The 18,770-nt window shown below is 41.6% G+C and overlaps 1 protein-coding gene across 1 annotated transcript in view; it reads left to right on the top strand.

Annotated features, from left to right (window-relative positions):
• The first annotated feature begins 5,083 nt into the window (after positions 1–5,083).
• The window catches only part of LOC100770009 (carboxylesterase 1E), a 25,148-nt gene continuing 11,461 nt past the window's right edge, over positions 5,084–18,770 (top strand). The window contains exons 1-5 of the mRNA XM_027406085.2: positions 5,084–5,135; positions 8,705–8,912; positions 11,329–11,476; positions 14,104–14,237; positions 16,931–17,084. Of these exons, the coding sequence (XP_027261886.1) occupies positions 5,084–5,135; positions 8,705–8,912; positions 11,329–11,476; positions 14,104–14,237; positions 16,931–17,084 (696 nt within the window). The remainder of the gene's footprint in view (positions 5,136–8,704; positions 8,913–11,328; positions 11,477–14,103; positions 14,238–16,930; positions 17,085–18,770) is intronic.

Below are 18,770 nucleotides of genomic sequence, written 5' to 3'. Positions count from 1 at the left end.
AAGTGTTTGGTGGCACCGTTTAAATGTTGAGAGCTCTTTTAAAAGAACCTTGCTCTTTTTGCTGCTATCAGTGAGTCAGGAGGCTTCTCTTAGCAAACAGAGCCCACCTGAGAAAATGCTTCTACCAAGAAGCTGTGATTGATTTTGTTTTGTTTTGTGTGTGTGTGTGTGTGTGTGTGTGTGTGTGTGTGTGTGTGTGTGTGTGTACAGAATCCCTGTTTAAGATTTTGTCAGGTTTGACATGGAAATTCTTGCCAAATGTTGGGGTGCCACATGTAGATGGATGTTTCTACCCCACTCAGTCCTGTAGCTGGTTAGTCCCAAATAAATACATAGAGGCTTATATCAATTATAAAATATTTGTCTGGTAGCTCAGGCTTCTTATTGCCTAGCTCTCACTTAACTAGAGCTCCTAGAACAGTGTAGGGTTAAGAACATCCAGAGACACCTGTGCTACCATGTTCTTCAAAAGTTCATTTCCTAGGACTTTTCTACTAAGGTCACATAGTTGCAGACAGGAATCTGTAAACAGCACCATAAAGAAAAGGCATTAATAGGGATTAACTCACACTTAATGGGAAAGAGATGTGTGAACTATAGCCAGAGTGACACAGAAAAATTAGACATGATGGACAACTTTGTGCTGTTGTGTGAGATGTGGGAAATCCCTACTTACTCCATCATTTTTGCCAAGTCATCATGAGACACGAAAGCTACACTGAAATGCAGGTAAGCTTTAGATGGGGCCACCTGTGTTTTCCAAATTCTCTGGAGTCACAAATACAACTATGATATGAGAACAATCCATGTGCATCTGTTATGTTTTATTGGGAAATCACTGCATAATCTTCATAAATTGAGTGCCAAGGGTGTTAGCTAGGTTTCAAAGGCCAGTTGTCTAGGGCAAACAAAATACTGTCCCCTGTACCAGTGAGTGAGTGCACACACTTTGAAACAGCATTGTTGTCCAAACAAGAGACTGACACAGATTGTTGTTTGTGCATTGAGATGGGGGAATACTTATTAACACACTCTTTAAGACCAAATTTCCTGTTGGAACACATTGCTGGCTAGGTAGAGGTCACACTCTGTGTCAAGCTTAGCAGCTTTTTCTCTAAACCCAGCAATATGGAACTCCCTCCCTCCCCAGAAAAGCTTCTGCTCTACCTCCCCTTATCTGGAGAATGCCCTTGGGCCTGGAGTACTGATCTTATCTGAAAGATGTCTCTAAATCAGACACCTGATTCATCTTTAGCTTGACCCTGGGCACAAATCACTGCTAAGAAGACTTGCTCTGGGAGTTCTGCCATAAGACCCTACTGCCACATACTAACCCTTGTGATAGGAGTGTGCCTCTTAATGCAAATTAGGATTTGTCCCCAGGAAATCCTTTTACTCTGGAAGAAAGTTGAGTTGGTTCACTGAAGTCTGTCTTCAGGAGAGCTGTCTGTCTGTGCACATGGACTGCAAACAAAGCTTTGTGTCTCCCCTCCTGCCTCTTTTCCTCTTCTACCAGGTGCCCAATAGGCCCAAAGGGAAAGAGTACCCCCACAATTTCTTTTGTAGATAAAATTAAAAGAGAAACCCTGCCCAGCCAGTGTTTGTAGAGTATATCACCTCTGGAAACTGATTCTAACTCTTCAACATTGGTTTGATCTGAGGAAGAAAACACACCTCATTTGGCCCCTGCTTTCTCCTTGCCTAACCCCTCAGCCCTTCCATACTTGTCTTTGGCTACAGAACAGTCAATGTGATTGTGCACGGAATTTAAGCATTTTGCCTTATGAAAAGTGTGCAGGATCCTCTAGAGTGAATCATGGGGTTATTCTGAACACTGCTGTCCTGCACACAGAACACTGAGCACACAGTTGTCCCACACTTCTGGCTCTCAAGAAATGTTTGACAAAAGAATGTAAAGATAGATAAAAATAGAAAATGCAAATAAATAAAAACCCAATGTTAGAGTCAAAACATGGTTGTTTGAATAATTAGATACAAAGCATCCAGAATGTTTGCTGTGCAATTATGGATATTTACTGCTATTAAAACATGGTCAGATTATACATATTGTGTCTTAAGTCTCTAGTTCATGAATATGCCCTTTGTGTTATATAATTCAAGATTCATGAGAGATGTTATAAAAGTCAGAGATTGAGGAGAACCAAAGTGAAACACTTTATTCTGCAGATGACGGCATTGTCACGCTCATGAACTCACAGCATGCCTGCATAAGACATGTACAAGCTAAAGGCAGTCAACAGTCTCTTATGAATGCAGAGGGAACAGTGGGGATTCCACCTCTAAGTGAAAGTCTTTGGGCAGCTGATGGCTTCTGGGGGAGAAAGAGTCGGTTTCTTTAAGGGTATGACTACAGGGGATAGTGTCATACTCAGGAGAATATGGGCAGCACAACTGGACTTAATGTGTTATTTGAAATAAATGAAGAGGGCATGAAGCTGAAGAAGGAAAAAGGTGGGAGTGGACCTGGGAGGAGCGATAGGGAGAGGTGGGGATGAATATGATCACAACACACGTGTGAAGTTGTAAAAAACTACTAAGGTGTATTTTAAAGATGCATAGTGTACTTTATATCCATCACCATTTTATCCCAGCATGTTTTCTTCAATGAAAGGAAAAGATTAAAATCAAACAGCAATTCCTTCCATTAGTGTCTGGGCCCCTAAAAATGACTTTGCTTCATCTTGACTTAAGGTCAGAGACTTCAAAACTTTCCATAATCTTCCAGGCTTAAAGTCATAAAACCTAAAGTTCTAAGGCATGGCTATTGTAGGACATTTTGTCTTAGGCATGGATGATGTCTTATCTTAACAACAAGAGCCTTGGTATGAGGTGCCGTTACTCTTAACTCTCAAAACCAGATAAGAAGGGATTTAGTCTAAGGCGTGGTTATCAAATCTTTGGAGAATTAAGGAAGAAAGTCTGTTTCTTCCTTGTATCTTGGTAATGAAATCTTTTGCCACTTTCCCCTTTTGGGTTGAGGATTTTAAGAATGGTGAAGAATAAACTTGAGCATTCAGTATTTACTGGGTTGCCCTCCTGACTCTATTCTGTGTCTCTATCTTTTCCTTTGTATTTTACCTGCGTTTCTCAATCCACACTCCCTCCCTCAGGTATGAACCAGGCAAGTCAGCTGGATCCCATTGAAGTCCCACAAAGACAGGTTACTACACAGTAGCAGTCGATCCTCCCTGTTTCTTTTCCTTAGCTCCTAGCACCCAGGATGATGCTTTTATTTAGTTATTCATTTAAGATAGCTCCACTTTATTATTTGTGCAGATGTTTTCATTTGCTTTCCATTTTTAATTATCTTGAGTACATGCCTAGGTCTAGAGTTTTTGCACCTTGTGGGAAAACTCTACATTTGGGTCTTTGGAGAACAAACAGATATGTCCCAATGCAACCACAATAATCTATGACTTGTATTTTCCCTTCAGGATACAACAAGTCTGTATTTCCATGCCAGTACCTTAAAGACTCTCATCTCTACTTTGAGTCAAGAGTCAGGTTTACGAAGAATGGATAGAGAAAATGTAGCACATTTACACAATGGAGTACTACTCAGCGGGGGGGGGGGGAGACAATGGAATCTTGAAATTTGCAGGAAAATGCATGGAACTAGAAGAAACCATTCTGAGTGAGGTAATCCAATCACAAAAAGACAAACATGATAATGTACTCACTCATATATGGATTTTAGTCATGGAGTAAAGGATTACCAGCTTACAATCCACACTGCCAGAGAAGGTAGTAAACAAGGAGGACCCTTAGAGAGACATACTTGATCCCCTGGAGAATGGGAAAGGGTCAAGATCCCCTGAGCAAATTGAGAGCATGGGAAGAAGGGGGAGGGAGCTAGGAGAATGAGAAGGGAAGAAGAGGAAGGATGCAGAGGTCATGAGGGAGCAGAAAGTTCGAGTCAGGGGAAAAATAGAAGGATATGTGATAGGTAGGGATTTAGTTGGGGGTGGTAGGGGAGGAGGGGAGGAGATTTTTTTTTCTAATTCAAATAAAAAAATCTGAAAAAAAGAGTCAGGTTTACAAGACTATTTGAAATAAATCCCTCTGATAGGGCATTTAGAATCATCATGAAAGAGGACTTGAGTCACTTCCCTCAGTCATTGGCACCTCATAAAGAAGACCCTCTCAGGTGCACCCTTGCACTGTAACCCTCTAGGGTAGCTCTCACATGTACTTCAGTATCTGTTTTCTGTTCAGAGGGTTGCTTGAGAAAGGGATCTATGTCTTAGAATCATCTTCCCATCCACAACAGTTCTCAAGGTCCACTCATTTTGATAACTGTTTGCAATGTATATGAAATAATGGATAAAAGATAATTAGAGCCAAGGATTTGGGGAAATGCAGTTCTTTACCTTAAGGGGATTAATTCTCTATATAATGCCTGCCCTGAAAGCTAGTGAGTTCCTAGAGCTTGGCCTTGTGTGATACCAGCTGGGGCCACTTGACAGAAATATTGCAAAGCTAATTGAGACTTCACTAAGGAGGCTGGATTGAAATTAAGATACTGCCACACTTGAGAAACCCTGAAAATATCAGGATACAGAAGATAAGAGATGTGTCCTAAACTCTGTGATGAGCAGCTCTGGGGTTGTGACGGGCTCTAAGATTCCTAACCTATTGTGAGGACCCCAAACCAAAAATTCACTTTTTTGAAGGCATTGTTCAGGCTTGGGGAAGCTCACAAAGCACTGAGGTGAGAGCATTACAGGGAGAAATGGGTGAATAAAAAGTTGTTGAAAGAGTTTCTGGCCATCTATAATCTAAGAGTTGGATTGTGACTATTCAAATAAAAGATAGCAAACTGTGGTGTGTTAATACCCAGATAAGCAGAGTAAACAAGAGGTATAGCTTGGAGATCCCACAGACAGAGCCCTGAGAGCGTCTTAGAAGAGGGAGGGATTTTCTGTCATTAAGGATTTTATAATTGTGCTTAACGGCCAAGATTTCTGAGTGGGTCTCCAGCACAGTATTGGGGCCAGTACATTCTCCTTTATTACAGACCAGAATTGAAGACTTCACTGGATTGCAAGCCTGCTTTTGCAAGATGTGCCTTTGTGCTCTGATTCTGGTGTCTCTATTAGCCTGCATGGCTTTGGGTGAGTTCTTTTAAATACAAGTCAAAATATTTGCTCCAGGTGGAGGTACACAGAGATGTGTGTGTGTGTGTGTGTGTGTGTGTGTGTGTGTGTGTGTGTGTGTATAACAAAGGTAAGATAGATCTAATTTGGCAGGGTTTTCACTCTCTCACCCTGGGTTCCCTTGTGGAATTGCCCAGACTAGGATTGCCCAGTGCCTGAGCACAGTGGAATTATGAGAGTGTAATAACTCTGAGTTCCAGGAGCACATGATGGTGCACAAAGGCAAGGAGTCAACCCCATGCCTCACAAAGAGAGACAAGAACAACTCAGTTTCACTACTTTAATGGACTGTAGGGCAGATTAAATAGATTTGATTGCTTGTTTGTAAAGTGTATAGCATGGCGGTTTTTGAAAAAAATGTAAGATGCATGGCATGGATAAATAAGGATAGATCCCAAATGTAGTGTATTAAAAGAAAATATATGGTCAGGTAAATGCACCAGGATCTGATGACCATTGCAAAGGCATTTGTTATTAGGGGTTCTCAAGGGAAGGGTTACAGATCTGGGTGAAGAACAAAAAGGAAGAACCAGGTTCAGTCAGGAAACACAAGAGTAGGGAGTCTTGGCAAGTTGCTCTTAAGATCTCTTCTGAATGCAGAGGTGAAACAGCATAAGTAAGTGTAGGATTTGTTTGAATTGCAAGGGAAACTAGGGAACGATGCCTGCTTTGATTCTGTGATGTAAGGTTCAAGGGTTGAAGGCAAAGGAAGTGATTTACGCTATGAGGTCTGGATAAAGGAATCGGCAAGGATATAGAATATTGATTGGATAGATGCTAAGAGTGACAGTTCCTGCTGGGTAATGGGGTCCTAAAAGTACAATTATCAGCCACCCAGATTTCAAATACAGTTAATATATGGTGTAGCATTGAGTCTCAACATAGAGTCCTTCCATTTCATCAGCTGAGAATTTAGACTCACAAAAACGTATACTCTTCCCCAAAGTTATCTAGAAATTCATGCTCTGATCTCCTGCTGGCCCAGGAATCCAGCCTCATCTTTTCTTGAGCTTATATTTGCTGTGGACATAAGATACCAAGAAAGGCCTAGACTGAGTAACAGTAAGAGAGGAATATGGAGAAGAATCCTTCAGTGCTGCTGGTTACCCTGGCAATGCTACCCATATTCCATCTTTTGGAGTTCATGCTTCCAGTACTGTTAAATGGGCATATTAACAGCACTTAGCAAGACTTTGGGGAATATTAAAAGAATTGAAATGTAAATTTGGCTTACAGGAGATGTCCAGTATGTGACCATTCCATACAATGTAAGTGGTATCAAGTGTTGGTAATGTTCTTGTCACCCAGCCTCATTATAACCAAATACACTTGAAAGTTCATCACTAAACTAATCCCCCTCCATACCTAAGTGATTTGTATCCTGACACTCAACAATTTTGCCAACCCCTCCTCTCCCACTGCCCAGGCTTCCATGGTGCATGTCCTCCTGACACCACTCTGGTGGCTGCTCTCGCTCTAAGCTGTATCCATGCGTGCTTTTCATCTTTGGCTCTCTCTCTTCATTTATACTTCCTCTCCCTACCATAGAGTCAATGTACACACACTGTGTACTCTCACTTCAAGTGGGTCACTCTTCCTGACCTTCTTCTAGTACTGAGATGACCAAACCCAGTGATACGTTCCTTTATTTTTTGCTTCAGTTTGTCTATTTATGCCAAGCTAGCCTAAACTTGGAGTGATCCTTGGACCTCAGTCTCAGTCACAAGCATGTCCCATCACCCCTGGATAGTGGCATCTTTTACCAAAATATTTCACTTACTGTGATCATGTCAGAAGGAGCCAGCGTCACTCACTCACACTTTAGTATATTTTTAAACCTTACTTTAGTCCCACATCAGGGCGGATAACAACTCTCCATTCCTCATGTATTTCTCCTATTTTCTCCTGAGAAGTTTCTTCCTAATTATAAATGGGCCCAATCCTCAGAAAAAAGTCTTCAGTTCATGAAAAACATCAACAATGCTACCATCTGTGAATCTCCTCATGTCCAGGTTCTGGTGACATGGCAATAAATAACACTGATGTCAAAAGGAAAAAAAATGAAGGATTGGCTTCTAATGACATTTGCATGGCTCAAAGCTTGTAACTTGGATTTTTCCAAAGAGTTTACAGTGTTAATGGCTCTCATATCTATAAAGCTCATCTTAGACTTTGGGTGGGATTATGTCCCAATAATCTAATGATCTTAAAGCAAAAACATACATCATCAGTTAAATGCCATTAAATCGAAACATCTTAACTTGGGCATCAAATGCTCATCTCTACTCCAATCTTTACTTGGTTTTATTTACCAATAAATTAGAATTAGAATCAGAAACAAGGAAAAATAAGCCAAATGTACACACTATGGGGTTGGCTCTCTAAACCATGTGTCATGGATACCAATTTATAAGCTACTTTCCCATGAAGACTCCCCAGTGCCACACACTATTTTTTCTATTTGATAAGAGTCTGGAATTTTCTTTTGGGTACACATTTTAAGGACATGTGCTTTTCACTCACAGCATTTGTATACAGTGATACTCTAACAACATGACCAGTAAGCAAATGATGAAACATCAGGGTTGTTGATGGTGAGGTGTAGTCTCTTGATGGAGGACCAGGTTGGTACCTTCAGATCCCACAGAAGATAGAAAGTAAGACAGATGAGGAAGATGCAAGGCCATGAGGAAAGATGCCTGCATAGCAAGAATGGAGCCAATGGTTCAGACAGGGCCTGACATCTAGTGCCCTTTACCTTTAGATGGCCCTACACAGAGGCACCAGAGTATTTTAGAAGATCACTGTATTCTTGGGACCAAAACTGTTACTGCTGCATACTACTCCATGGTATGAAACCTAATATTATCCTCATTCCTAACTTGCACCTGTTCATCCTGATTATCTTACCCTTCCTACAGAATTCTGACAGCAGTGATGTTACCCTTCTTTCATAGCCTTGCCCTGTGTTAATCTGTCTTACTCTTATTTCTTCTTGCTTGGTTATCCCTTAGCCTTTCATCTTTCCTAACTTCCTCAAGTACCAGTTCTAATGTGGTGACACCATTGAGAAGGGCTTTTTCGTTCTTCTAACTCCTATGGAATCTACCTGGTTCTTTTCATGGGATGTACCTCTTTCATCTCAGAATTTTCTCAGCCATTCTAAGATAAAGTGTAATTTCTTGTTTGTTCCCTCATCCAACATGTGTCCCTACTGAGGATCTTATTGGATAAGTCTACAGAAGCTTCTAAGAGGCAAACAAGGGTCTTGTTTACCTCAGCCTATCCTCATTTTGCAGTGACCTTTTGATAGATGCTTTTGTAGTTCCAATTTCAGCTTACTTTTCCATTTGATGTTCTTACATGAGAGCAGTTTTCTTCTTAGTTCTTTTATGTCAGAAGTAAATGAGACCTATAAAAGTTCAAGTGATTTATTGAATGCCACATCTTGAAAGTGCCCAAACCTGGCTAGAACACAGGTCTGACCTTTTTCTTCAGATGAATTTAGGTGTCATCTCATTGTCTAGCAGGACACCCATCTTCAGCACCTGTGGTGAACACTGTTCATGGCAAAGTCCTGGGGAAGTATGTGAGCTTAGAAGGATTCTCACAGCCTGTGGCCGTCTTCCTGGGAGTCCCCTTTGCCAAGCCTCCTCTTGGATCCCTGAGGTTTTCTCCACCACAGCCTCCAGAGTCCTGGAACTTCGTGAAGAATTCAACCTCCTACCCTCCTATGTAAGCCACTCTTGCAGTTAGGAAATATGTCTCTGGGTGATGCAGGAAGGATTCAAAACAATTCTCTGATCTACTATACATTGTTCTGGCATCCTTCATGAATACTATAGAATCATTTCTGAACCACAATCATGTTCTCTGTTCAGCACATGTGCACTGAGCGCCTGTTGTGAGCCAGGTATACTCCAGTGTGAAGACATACTTTTGAACAAAACTTAAACTCCTAGAATCATTAAGCTGTGTTTGAGTACAAGGGAGAGACTAGAGAAAGCACAGAAGTTAACAAATAACGCAATGTGTTTGAATATGATAAGTAAGGAAATGAGATATTCCAGTGTTATATATCCTAGTGATATCTCTTCTTTGCTGAAAATTGGAAGGGACATAAAAAAGGCAATGCCCCTCCCATATGTATATAGCTGCCCACTTACAATCTGAACAGTGGTTTGTGTGCCCCAACTATCCTGATTAGATGGTGAAAAGATGGCAGTTCTATATTGCCTCATAGCCACTCCCCAGAGAACCCAAGACACTCACAAATATCACTTCAGATGTTGTTTCTCTCCTAAGCAAGGAACATCTGAGGATATCCAAAGTTCCACCTGTGGCTGCCTTCTTTTCTGATAGCATATATGTTGTTTTTATGTTTTGTTCCCAAATGTACTCATGTACTGCTGACAAGTCAAGAAACATACAGAAGTAAATGTAAGAAAACAAAAACCACATGCAATATCTCTACCACAAAAGAACTGTTATTATAACATTAACATTTCTTTTCATTCATTTCCCTGTTGCCTATTTCCCAGGCAATAGTCCATATATCCATGTAGCTTAGGTTGCCTCCAGGCTTACAGATGCCATTAGTGCCACTAAGTATCACAACCTGATATTTAATAGCAACACAAACATCAGGAAACTGAAATATATCTATTCAGTCTCTAATTTGGTGTCCTGAAATTGTCTTTGGTGTTCTTGATGGTATAAATGAAGCTATGATCTTTTGGCTAATAATGACTGTTTTAGGGTCAGTTCCAAGAAATTTCTGAGGAATGAATAAGAGCCGTTTGTTAAGTTTCCTTCCAGGAATATCTAAGTCTGTCAGCTTCCTCCATGGACATATGAGAACATATTCATAGACACCTGCCAGTGCTTGGGCCTATTAAAAGGATAATTTGTGGGCACTGAAAAGAGAACTAAGCAATTAAGAGCAGTTACTGAACTTACAAAGGACCAGAGCTTAGTTCCCATCAGCAGTATTAGGTGACTCCCAACTGACTGTAAATCCAGCTCCAGGTCATCCAATGCACTCTTCTGACTTTAATGGGCAGTATTACACAATGTGTATACCCTCACATATACATACACATACATATAAAAATGAATAATGTGCATTGGGCACATTATTGGGCAAACAAGATAATATAATAATTATAACAACAATAAATATAATTTATTTTTCTGGAATTTAATTCTAGTGAAGTTGAATTTCCCTCATTTTGATAATTTGAATTATTACTTTTGAATTAATTTGAATTATTGCTTTTGGTGAAGGAAGAAAGCCTCCAGAGAATAAGGGACTAGATACACCTTTCCTGGTTTCACTTTAGGCTCTTGGCAACTTTGTCATTCTGGCACTGAGAGCGTCACTTGGACACACTGAGGCCAGTGTGACTTCCAATTGCGTCAAATAAGATTGGATAATGTTACTTATAATTTACTTGAATTAAATGCACTTCACAGCCTGGATCATCCTAGCTGTGTGATCTTGGGCAGACTCTCAAACTTCCCTGTCTTTGTTTCCTCACCCATGATCTGAGAGTGAAAATAGAATCCATGTGTAGGGATGGTTTTCTGTTTGTACATTAGAATATAAATCAGTGCCAGACCCCCTTAAGCACTCACCTCACGTGGACCAGGAAGTTTGGGACCCAGAGCAAAGCATGAATTCACTCAAGGTCATCCAGCTCATCAGTGGCTATGGCAGAATAGAAGGCAGTTCTTATGAGTTTATCCCACAAAGCTATCATTCCTGACCTGCAGCAGATTGTCATTGGAGGGAGCCCTTCTGGTTAATAGAAGTCTCCCAAGAGGTAGAATATGGAGGATCACAGATATCCTGCAGCCCACTGTACAAAGCACAACGGAGGTTGTCTTTTGTATCATCTACCTATCATCTACCAAAGCAGGGCACTATATGAGCATTCCTGTCCTTGGGCCAGAGCTTCCTTAAGGTAATCTGGAAAGGGTGTTGCATCAAGTTGATCTCCACTAGTATTCTTAGATACCCGCTTACCAATTGCATCTAAGTCTGGTCCGGTGAAAATAGCTCTATTCACAGTGTCAAGCCTTCAAGGTGACCTTTTCAGCTTTGCTCTGGAGGAGCATCTGCTATTTTTTTTTTTTATTCCCCTCCTAGGTGCTCCCAAGACACAGCAGGAGGTCAGATAGCCAGTGGCCTCATAATAAACAACAAGGAGAAAATTCATCTGCAGTTTTCTGAAGACTGTCTCTACCTGAATATTTACACTCCTGCTGACTTGAGGAAGAACAGAAACAGGCTGCCAGTAAGTGTGGAGCCCAGTGACTCAGACTCCTGAGTTCCAGCATCTAGATCTTTGTGCAACTAGAAGACAACAGCAGCAGCTGGGCACAGTGCAGCATGGGCAGATTGAGTGAAGGTTTCCTCAATCTGAGGAAGTGAAGTGAGGGACTGAGTGAAGGACCACACCTGTCCTTGTTTCATGGTTGCGCAGCAATATCAGATTTGCTACGCACCTGGAATTACACCCTCATTTGCATGCCCTCTTATGCTACTAAAAGGAAAAAGGCTGCTTTCAGCTTTCAGGTATTACATTAGGATCTGACCCCAGAGCAGCCAAGACACAATTTATAATGATGTTGGTGCCAGAAGAAATCTTAGAGAAAAATGAGCAGCTCAAGCCTTTCTATACAGATAGAGAAACTGAGGTTCAGTTGGGGAAGGGAGGGCACAGAAGGAAGGGATCACTGAACAAGAGCCCAGGTCTTCTGTCTTTGCACCTGTGCTCCTAGGCAGGGGCTGGCAAGGGGGATGTGTGGTGCCTTTCTCCCCACATTACCTGTGGGAACTGCCAGGTGGGAACTCTCATGGCCCATGATAGCCATGTGGAGGGGGGAGTCTACGGCAATCTCATAAGCACTTCTCATGTCTGTTGCCAACTATCTGTGATTTTATTGTAGCTCCCTCCACTCCCTAGTTGTCTTTGGCATGTGCTGATGGCCAGGTGAGTCAGCATTTCCCATAGAAATTAAGAGGCAGTTGTAGGGCTCGCAGCCAGTTATAGATCAGAGTCTTAAGGAGGACTACTATAAAACAGATGATCCTTTAAGTGGAATATGACAGGGTGTGAGAACCCACTCAGTCTCCCAGAATCCTCCAGTATAGAACTCAGAAATGAAGGAATAGGCTGTGATCTTGAAAATAGCACTTGGTCCTAAAAATGAAAAGGTTTCACAAGGATGTGAGAATAAATTTCATTCCCACTCATTCATTTCTTCTGTTGTGGACTCAGTGTGTCTACATAGTCACTCTGGGTCAGAGGAAATAGGAACGTAGACCATTGTAGAGAGCATTGCCTCTCAGGGCATTGTCATGTGGTCTGCACACACATCACAACATCCTGAGTTGTCATTGCCAACCAGCCCTTGAGTTCAGTCTTTACTCAAGATGAATTTGACTCAGTTATTCCTTGGATATAATCAGTCCTATAGGAGGAGAAATAGGATCTCCAGGAGCCTAGGGGTAGGACACTCTCTAGCAATTTCCACAAGGCCTTGACCACAGGGCCTGGGTGTGACTCCTTGGTCTACATTTCACTTACTGAAGGACCAAACCATGGTTTGCCTTCTCAGATGTGTGAACACTCGAGGGTGACTATCTAGCCAGTCCTGGTTCAGTAGGTAGGACAGCAGCGTCAATGCACCAGAAAGAAAGATTGTAGTCTGACTCTTTGTTAATGCCCTAGATTTGGGGCAGTTCCAATTCTTGTCCAGCAGCAGCTTACTAAATTGTGGCCATGAGCCATGGTAGGAGATGGGCAATCAGTATGAAGCCACTGGGGCCAGATGGCTGAGTCAGGTCCTATCTTCAGCTTTCATTAGGGTGGCATTTCATGCTTACCTAACCTATTTTCCTATCTGTCAAGGTGGACAGTATAAATATCTACATTGTGTTTAGATAATCATTTTAAATTGCTCAGAATACTCTCACTGAATATTTTGTTATTTTTATTAGTAATGTTATATAAATAAATTATCTATCTATCTATATAACATTATGTAACATTATAACTTTATCCTCTCTCAGTTGTATAAAACATGAATATTTAAATATAGGAGTCATGAATTAGATGCTTTTGGTGCTCCCTTGGTCTCAAGTCTACTCACCATGGATGAGTTCTAGGTACTCATGTAGTGAAATGATTTAAGACTTTATAGAGGATGTGGATGTGAAAAGGGATTTTCAGGATGGGGGAGAACTTGAGTGTGCAGAGGCAACAGAGAGAGGGACCATTGGGAAGGGATGTCATTGAGGATGTGTGTGGATCTTAAGACAATACATCAGGTACATTAGTATTAACAGTGCTGAAAGTAAATTTGAATATTGCCTCTGGCTTATTTTCAGACATCAAGATGGTACAATGGTCGAGAGCACGTGATATTCTGGCTCCCTTGTTTCCCACGATAATGCTTCTTTTTTTTGCAAAGATTTATTTACTATATATACAGTATTTGCCTTAATATTTCCCTACAGGCCAGAAGAGGGCACTACATCTTATTACAGATGGTTGTGAGCCACCATGTGGCTTGTGGGAATTGAATTTAGGGCCTCAGAAAGAGCAGCCAGTGTTCTTAACTACCCAGCCATCTCTCCAGCCCTGATAAGGCTTCTTACATTGAAAAGACCTGAATAGACACTGAACAGGGAGGATCCATTGGGAAAAGTAGAGGAGGATGACTATGATGACCTCCAGGGCTTAGCCAGGCAAGATGAGGACAGAGACTACCTTTTTCCAACCTGCTTCCACTCCTTGAATTTAAGTGGTGGTTTTCTCCAGCCAGGGTCTGAACAAGAAAACCAAACCAGAAAACATATGAGCTCCTTCTCAATTCTACTTCCTATGACCAGGATGGTTCTTTTCTTGTTGTGCAGGTAATGGTGTGGATCCATGGAGGAGGACTGGCAGTGGGTGGAGCATCCACCTATGATGGACTGGCCCTCTCTGCCCATGAAAATGTGGTGGTGGTGGCCATTCAGTATCGCCTGAGCATCTGGGGATTCTTCAGGTAGGGTTTTGGACACTCGTATCTGCCTTATTAGTCCTGCATTAGTCTTTTCTTTTTTAAATAGCAACATATCTGAAACTGATTGATGATAAAGAAGACATGTTTATTAGGCATAGAATCTGGGTGCCCAAAGTCACCAAACAGACTGGACTATTGCAGCAGAGTTGGGTGGTGAAAGACTCTGCCTTACAATGCAGCAGTTGAGGAAAATAACTTTAGTCTGTAGGATAAAGGGCAAAGCACATGGGAAGACAATAAGCTGGGGAGAAGGGAGAGGCAGGTAAACATCTTAGATTTCTCTTTATTGCTGTGATAAAATATCAAAACCAAGAGCAGCTTAGGAAAGAAAGTTTTTTTTTATTTTATTTTATTTTTTTTTTGGCTTACATCTCTGAATCATAGCTGATCATTGAGGGAAGTTAGGACAGGAATTTTTGAAAAGAACTAAAGCAGAGACTAACTATGGAGGAATGCCCTTACTGGCTTGCTTTCAAGGTTCACCCATCTTACTTTTCATATATTGGAGGACAACACACCGTAGACTGGGTCGACCCATCCATTGTCATTAGTTAGGATAATGCCGCCAGCAGCTTGCCTACAGGTTAATGGAGTGGAGGCATTTTGTCAATTGTCCTTCTCTTTTTCCAGGTGATTCTAGCTTGTTTCAAGTTGACAAAAAATTATTAGCACTCATATACTTACACAGGTACAAGCTCACTGTCTCAAGAAGAAACCTGATTCCCCTGAACACACAGACCCTAAAAGAATTCAGTGTGTCCAATGACCTAATTGCCTTTCACTGGGCCTCACCTTCTACAAATTCTAACACTGCATAATGCTGTTGTCTCCTTAGGGACCAACCCCCCAGCACATGAACCCTTCATACCCCAACCATTGAATCTGCAAAAACCAAGGCATTAGTGATGTCCTTCTTCATGAGGATGTTTGCTAAGCTTCCTCAAGATGTTCACAGTTCTGTCTTTCTTAGACCATACCCCTCTTCTTTCCCACACCGTCCTCTTCCTCCTGGGCTCCCTTTCAGGATGTTTACTCCACTCACCAAACTTGCACTTGCCTTGAGAGACCAACTCTTCACGCTGCCGTTGCTGTTGTTTTAGTACTCATCCATTTTTGCCTGTGCAGCACAGTTCACTGCATTCCTCTGTGACAGCATCAGCACCAGCATTGCCCTTGAATGTTTGACATCTTCTCATAGGAAAATATGGAAGTAGTGGTCTCATGTAGGGAACTCAGTTATTGGTGCTGCAGGCAAGTTTTTTACTACCTACACTGCCAGGCTGTTGTCAAGGCCAACTATGACCTCTACCAGCGCTCATTCCAAGCTCAAGTGGCTCACTGTACCAGTCACAGACAATCTACTCTGGCCTCTTTAAGATGCTCCTGTTCATGGCTTTGGCTGGTGGCTCCCTCTCAGGTAGTCCTTCCCTACTCTGTGGTTAGGCTCTATGTGTCTCCCTCTTTACTAGCTGCGAATGGCCCCAAAATTACTTAACACAATTCCCTGTTTGTAGTCTTCACCTTTCCTTTGAACCCCAGGTGCTCCTCTGTTGCTCACACCTCATCTCCCCTCTGGTTGTGTGCAGGGCCCATCCTACTTCATAAGACCTTTGTCACCAAGTAATTGTTCCCTACAACAAAGACCTTGCTTGTTTCCCATAAGATCCTCTGAATAGCTGCTCACTGCTCCAACTTCCTGGGTGATCTGGACCAAAAGGCTTTAGGACCCCTCATTTTCTCCTAGCCCACATCCAGCGTCCATTCTCTTTATTTACTTATGAAAGCCCTGATTCTCAGCCTGTTATAAATCCTTAGTTTACATAAACCTGTTAATTTACTGTGAGAGTGTTCTACATAGTGTCCAGAATGCTCTGGCCGATGACTGAGTCAGGCCAGTCCTCTGCACAATGTCCCCATTATTTACAATAACACAGTAACTCTAGCCAAGTCTCCCAGTCCCATTACCTGCATTTCATGGCAACCACCCTCACTGTTAGCCCTAGGGATTTGACACCTGGTGCTTCTCCTAACCTAAATTTCATTCTCTATATTAGTTCTTCTCAACTTCCCTTACACTGCCACCCCTTAATACAGTTCCTCATGTTGTGGTGACCTCCTGACCATAAAATATTTTCACTGCTGAACTGCAATTCTGCTACTGTTATGAATCATAACGTAAATATCTGATAAATGACCAACAAAGGGGTTATGACTCACAGTTTGAAAACGGATGTTCTAAATGCTAATAAGACCCATATTAATTTTACCCTTGTGGATACCAAATGCCACTGTCTCATTGAGGCCTTTCCTAGTCATGAGATCTCATGAATTTATCTCTGCCTCTTTCTTTGTAACTTTCTTTCTCCAGTGGCATGACATACCCTTTGAATCTGTTGTTTTGTGGTCTGTAGTGTAAAAATGAATGTAGTCAGATTTTGTCTTCTAGTGTCCCAGAAGTGCAGTTGGATGGATGGACGATGGATACTCAGTACATAGTTGCTGAAAGAAATAGCGAGAGCCCTACGGAGATTAATGCAGGGATGAGAGGCAGATGAAGTACTCTATATCAGGCATTAAAGCGTACGCTGGTTCTGGAAGGTTCATTGAGGACTCCCAAGGCATCCAAGGACCTGGGAGCCATGATTTTCTATTTATGCCCTTATATGTTTTTACAGCACAGGGGATGAACACAGCCGGGGAAACTGGGGTCATTTGGACCAGGTGGCTGCACTGCGCTGGGTTCAAGACAACATTGCCAATTTTGGAGGAGACCCAAGCTCTGTGACCATCTTCGGAGAGTCAGCAGGAGCTGAAAGTGTCTCTGTTCTTGTAAGTGTCCCTGGCAATACATGTCTAGTTTTGGTGAATTTGCTGATGGGGCCTTTGGAGACGAGTCATCTCCAAGGAACACAGGCATCTTTACTTTCAATACAGGAATTCAGGAATCTATTGAAGAACACTAGATGGGGAGGAGTTAAAGAACAAACTCTTTGGCTTCTAGAAAGTTCATTCTCCAAATTTGTTTTCCAAGCCATTGCATGTACAGTTACAGCTTGGGACAATGACAATTCTAGTATTCTCACTTGGTTGATTTCCCCCTTGTTAAATATTTAGCATCAAGACTCACCACTTCTAATTGTAAGTAGAGTTGAATATAAACCACAAACAGGAAAAAGTATTTCTAGGCTCCAAGGCAGATCTACATGCTATGGCCTCAAGTGCTGAAAGCCAGCAGGGAACTCTGAGATGTTCTTTTGACTTGTCAATACCCAAGAGGGAGGGCAGCTGACTCTGGAGCAGGGGGATGGGGTTTGTTTGGCATATGGACAAGAAGAGGAATGGATAGAAGTTAGATGGGCAAGCCCTAGCAGCGGATGTGAGACACAAATGCATGGAGATATAAATGTCTTGCTGATGTGGGGAATGGAACTTAGGGAAATTCTAAGAGAAGCTAAGAAATAGAAAAATTTTGTGGCCCATAAAAACACTACTAAGTGCTAACTCACACTTGAGCAAAGGTATATCTATTGCTGTTCTCTGTCTCTGTCTCTCTGTCTCTCTGTCTCTGTCTCTGTGTCTCTGTGTCTGTGTCTCTGTCTCTGTGTCTGTCTGTCTGTCTGTCTGTCTGTCTCTCTCTGTCTCTCTCTCTCTCTCTTCCCCCCTGAGTCAATCTACCAACCAATAATCTAGCTGTATCTATTGATCATCTAAAAACTGATGTGTGTATTATCTATTTATATCACCTACCTATAGCATCCATCTATACATTATATGTCCATTGATCTATATGCATCTATCTACAATCCACCAATCCATCCCTCATCATTTCTTTATCAAGTCTCCTTCCATTATCTAATTCCATATCATCTTAATTATCATCTTTTTTAACTGAAACTTTCCTTAATTTGTATCGTTATACAAATAACTCCCTAAATATTAAGCATTCTTACATAACACTATGATTTATAATTGTACGCAATTCCATGTCAAAACTAAGAAATTGCTTATTTATATAATATCTTAATATATGGATATTGAAGTTTCCAGCTGTTTCCACTATAAAAATAAAATATTAAGTATCTTCTGTACCTCTGATCATTTCACACTTCCCCTCATCCTTCCTGCCCTATCCTCAGCCATTTTTATCATGACCTCCTTTCCTCAGGTAAGTTCCGAGCAATAAATATTCTATTGCCGAATTTGTGGCTAGGAACTCTAAAACTATCTTTCAGGTAGTTTAGATCATCTTGATGGCACTTGCCATACACTTTCTGTTTTGTATATTCTGGTTCCTCTACACTGAGGATCTGTGGGGATCTCAGATTCAAGGTCTCAGAAGCAGGCCAAGTATGACAAGTTCCCCTATTTCCACAGAGCACTACAGTCCCTAGGTGAATGAGTGGGGTAGGGGAGAGGGTAGAAGGAGTCTTAAAGGGCAATAAGAATTTGAGAATTCAGCAAGGGGTGGGTATGTGGGAGAGGTTGGAAGGAGAAATGGGAAGGAGTAAATTACAC

The sequence above is a fragment of the Cricetulus griseus genome, chromosome 3, assembly GCF_003668045.3.
Source record: "Cricetulus griseus strain 17A/GY chromosome 3, alternate assembly CriGri-PICRH-1.0, whole genome shotgun sequence".
In the NCBI taxonomy this organism is placed as follows: Eukaryota; Metazoa; Chordata; class Mammalia; order Rodentia; family Cricetidae; genus Cricetulus; species Cricetulus griseus.
Note: the sequence above shows the minus strand (reverse complement) of the source record. Positions and strands in the feature narration are given on the sequence as shown.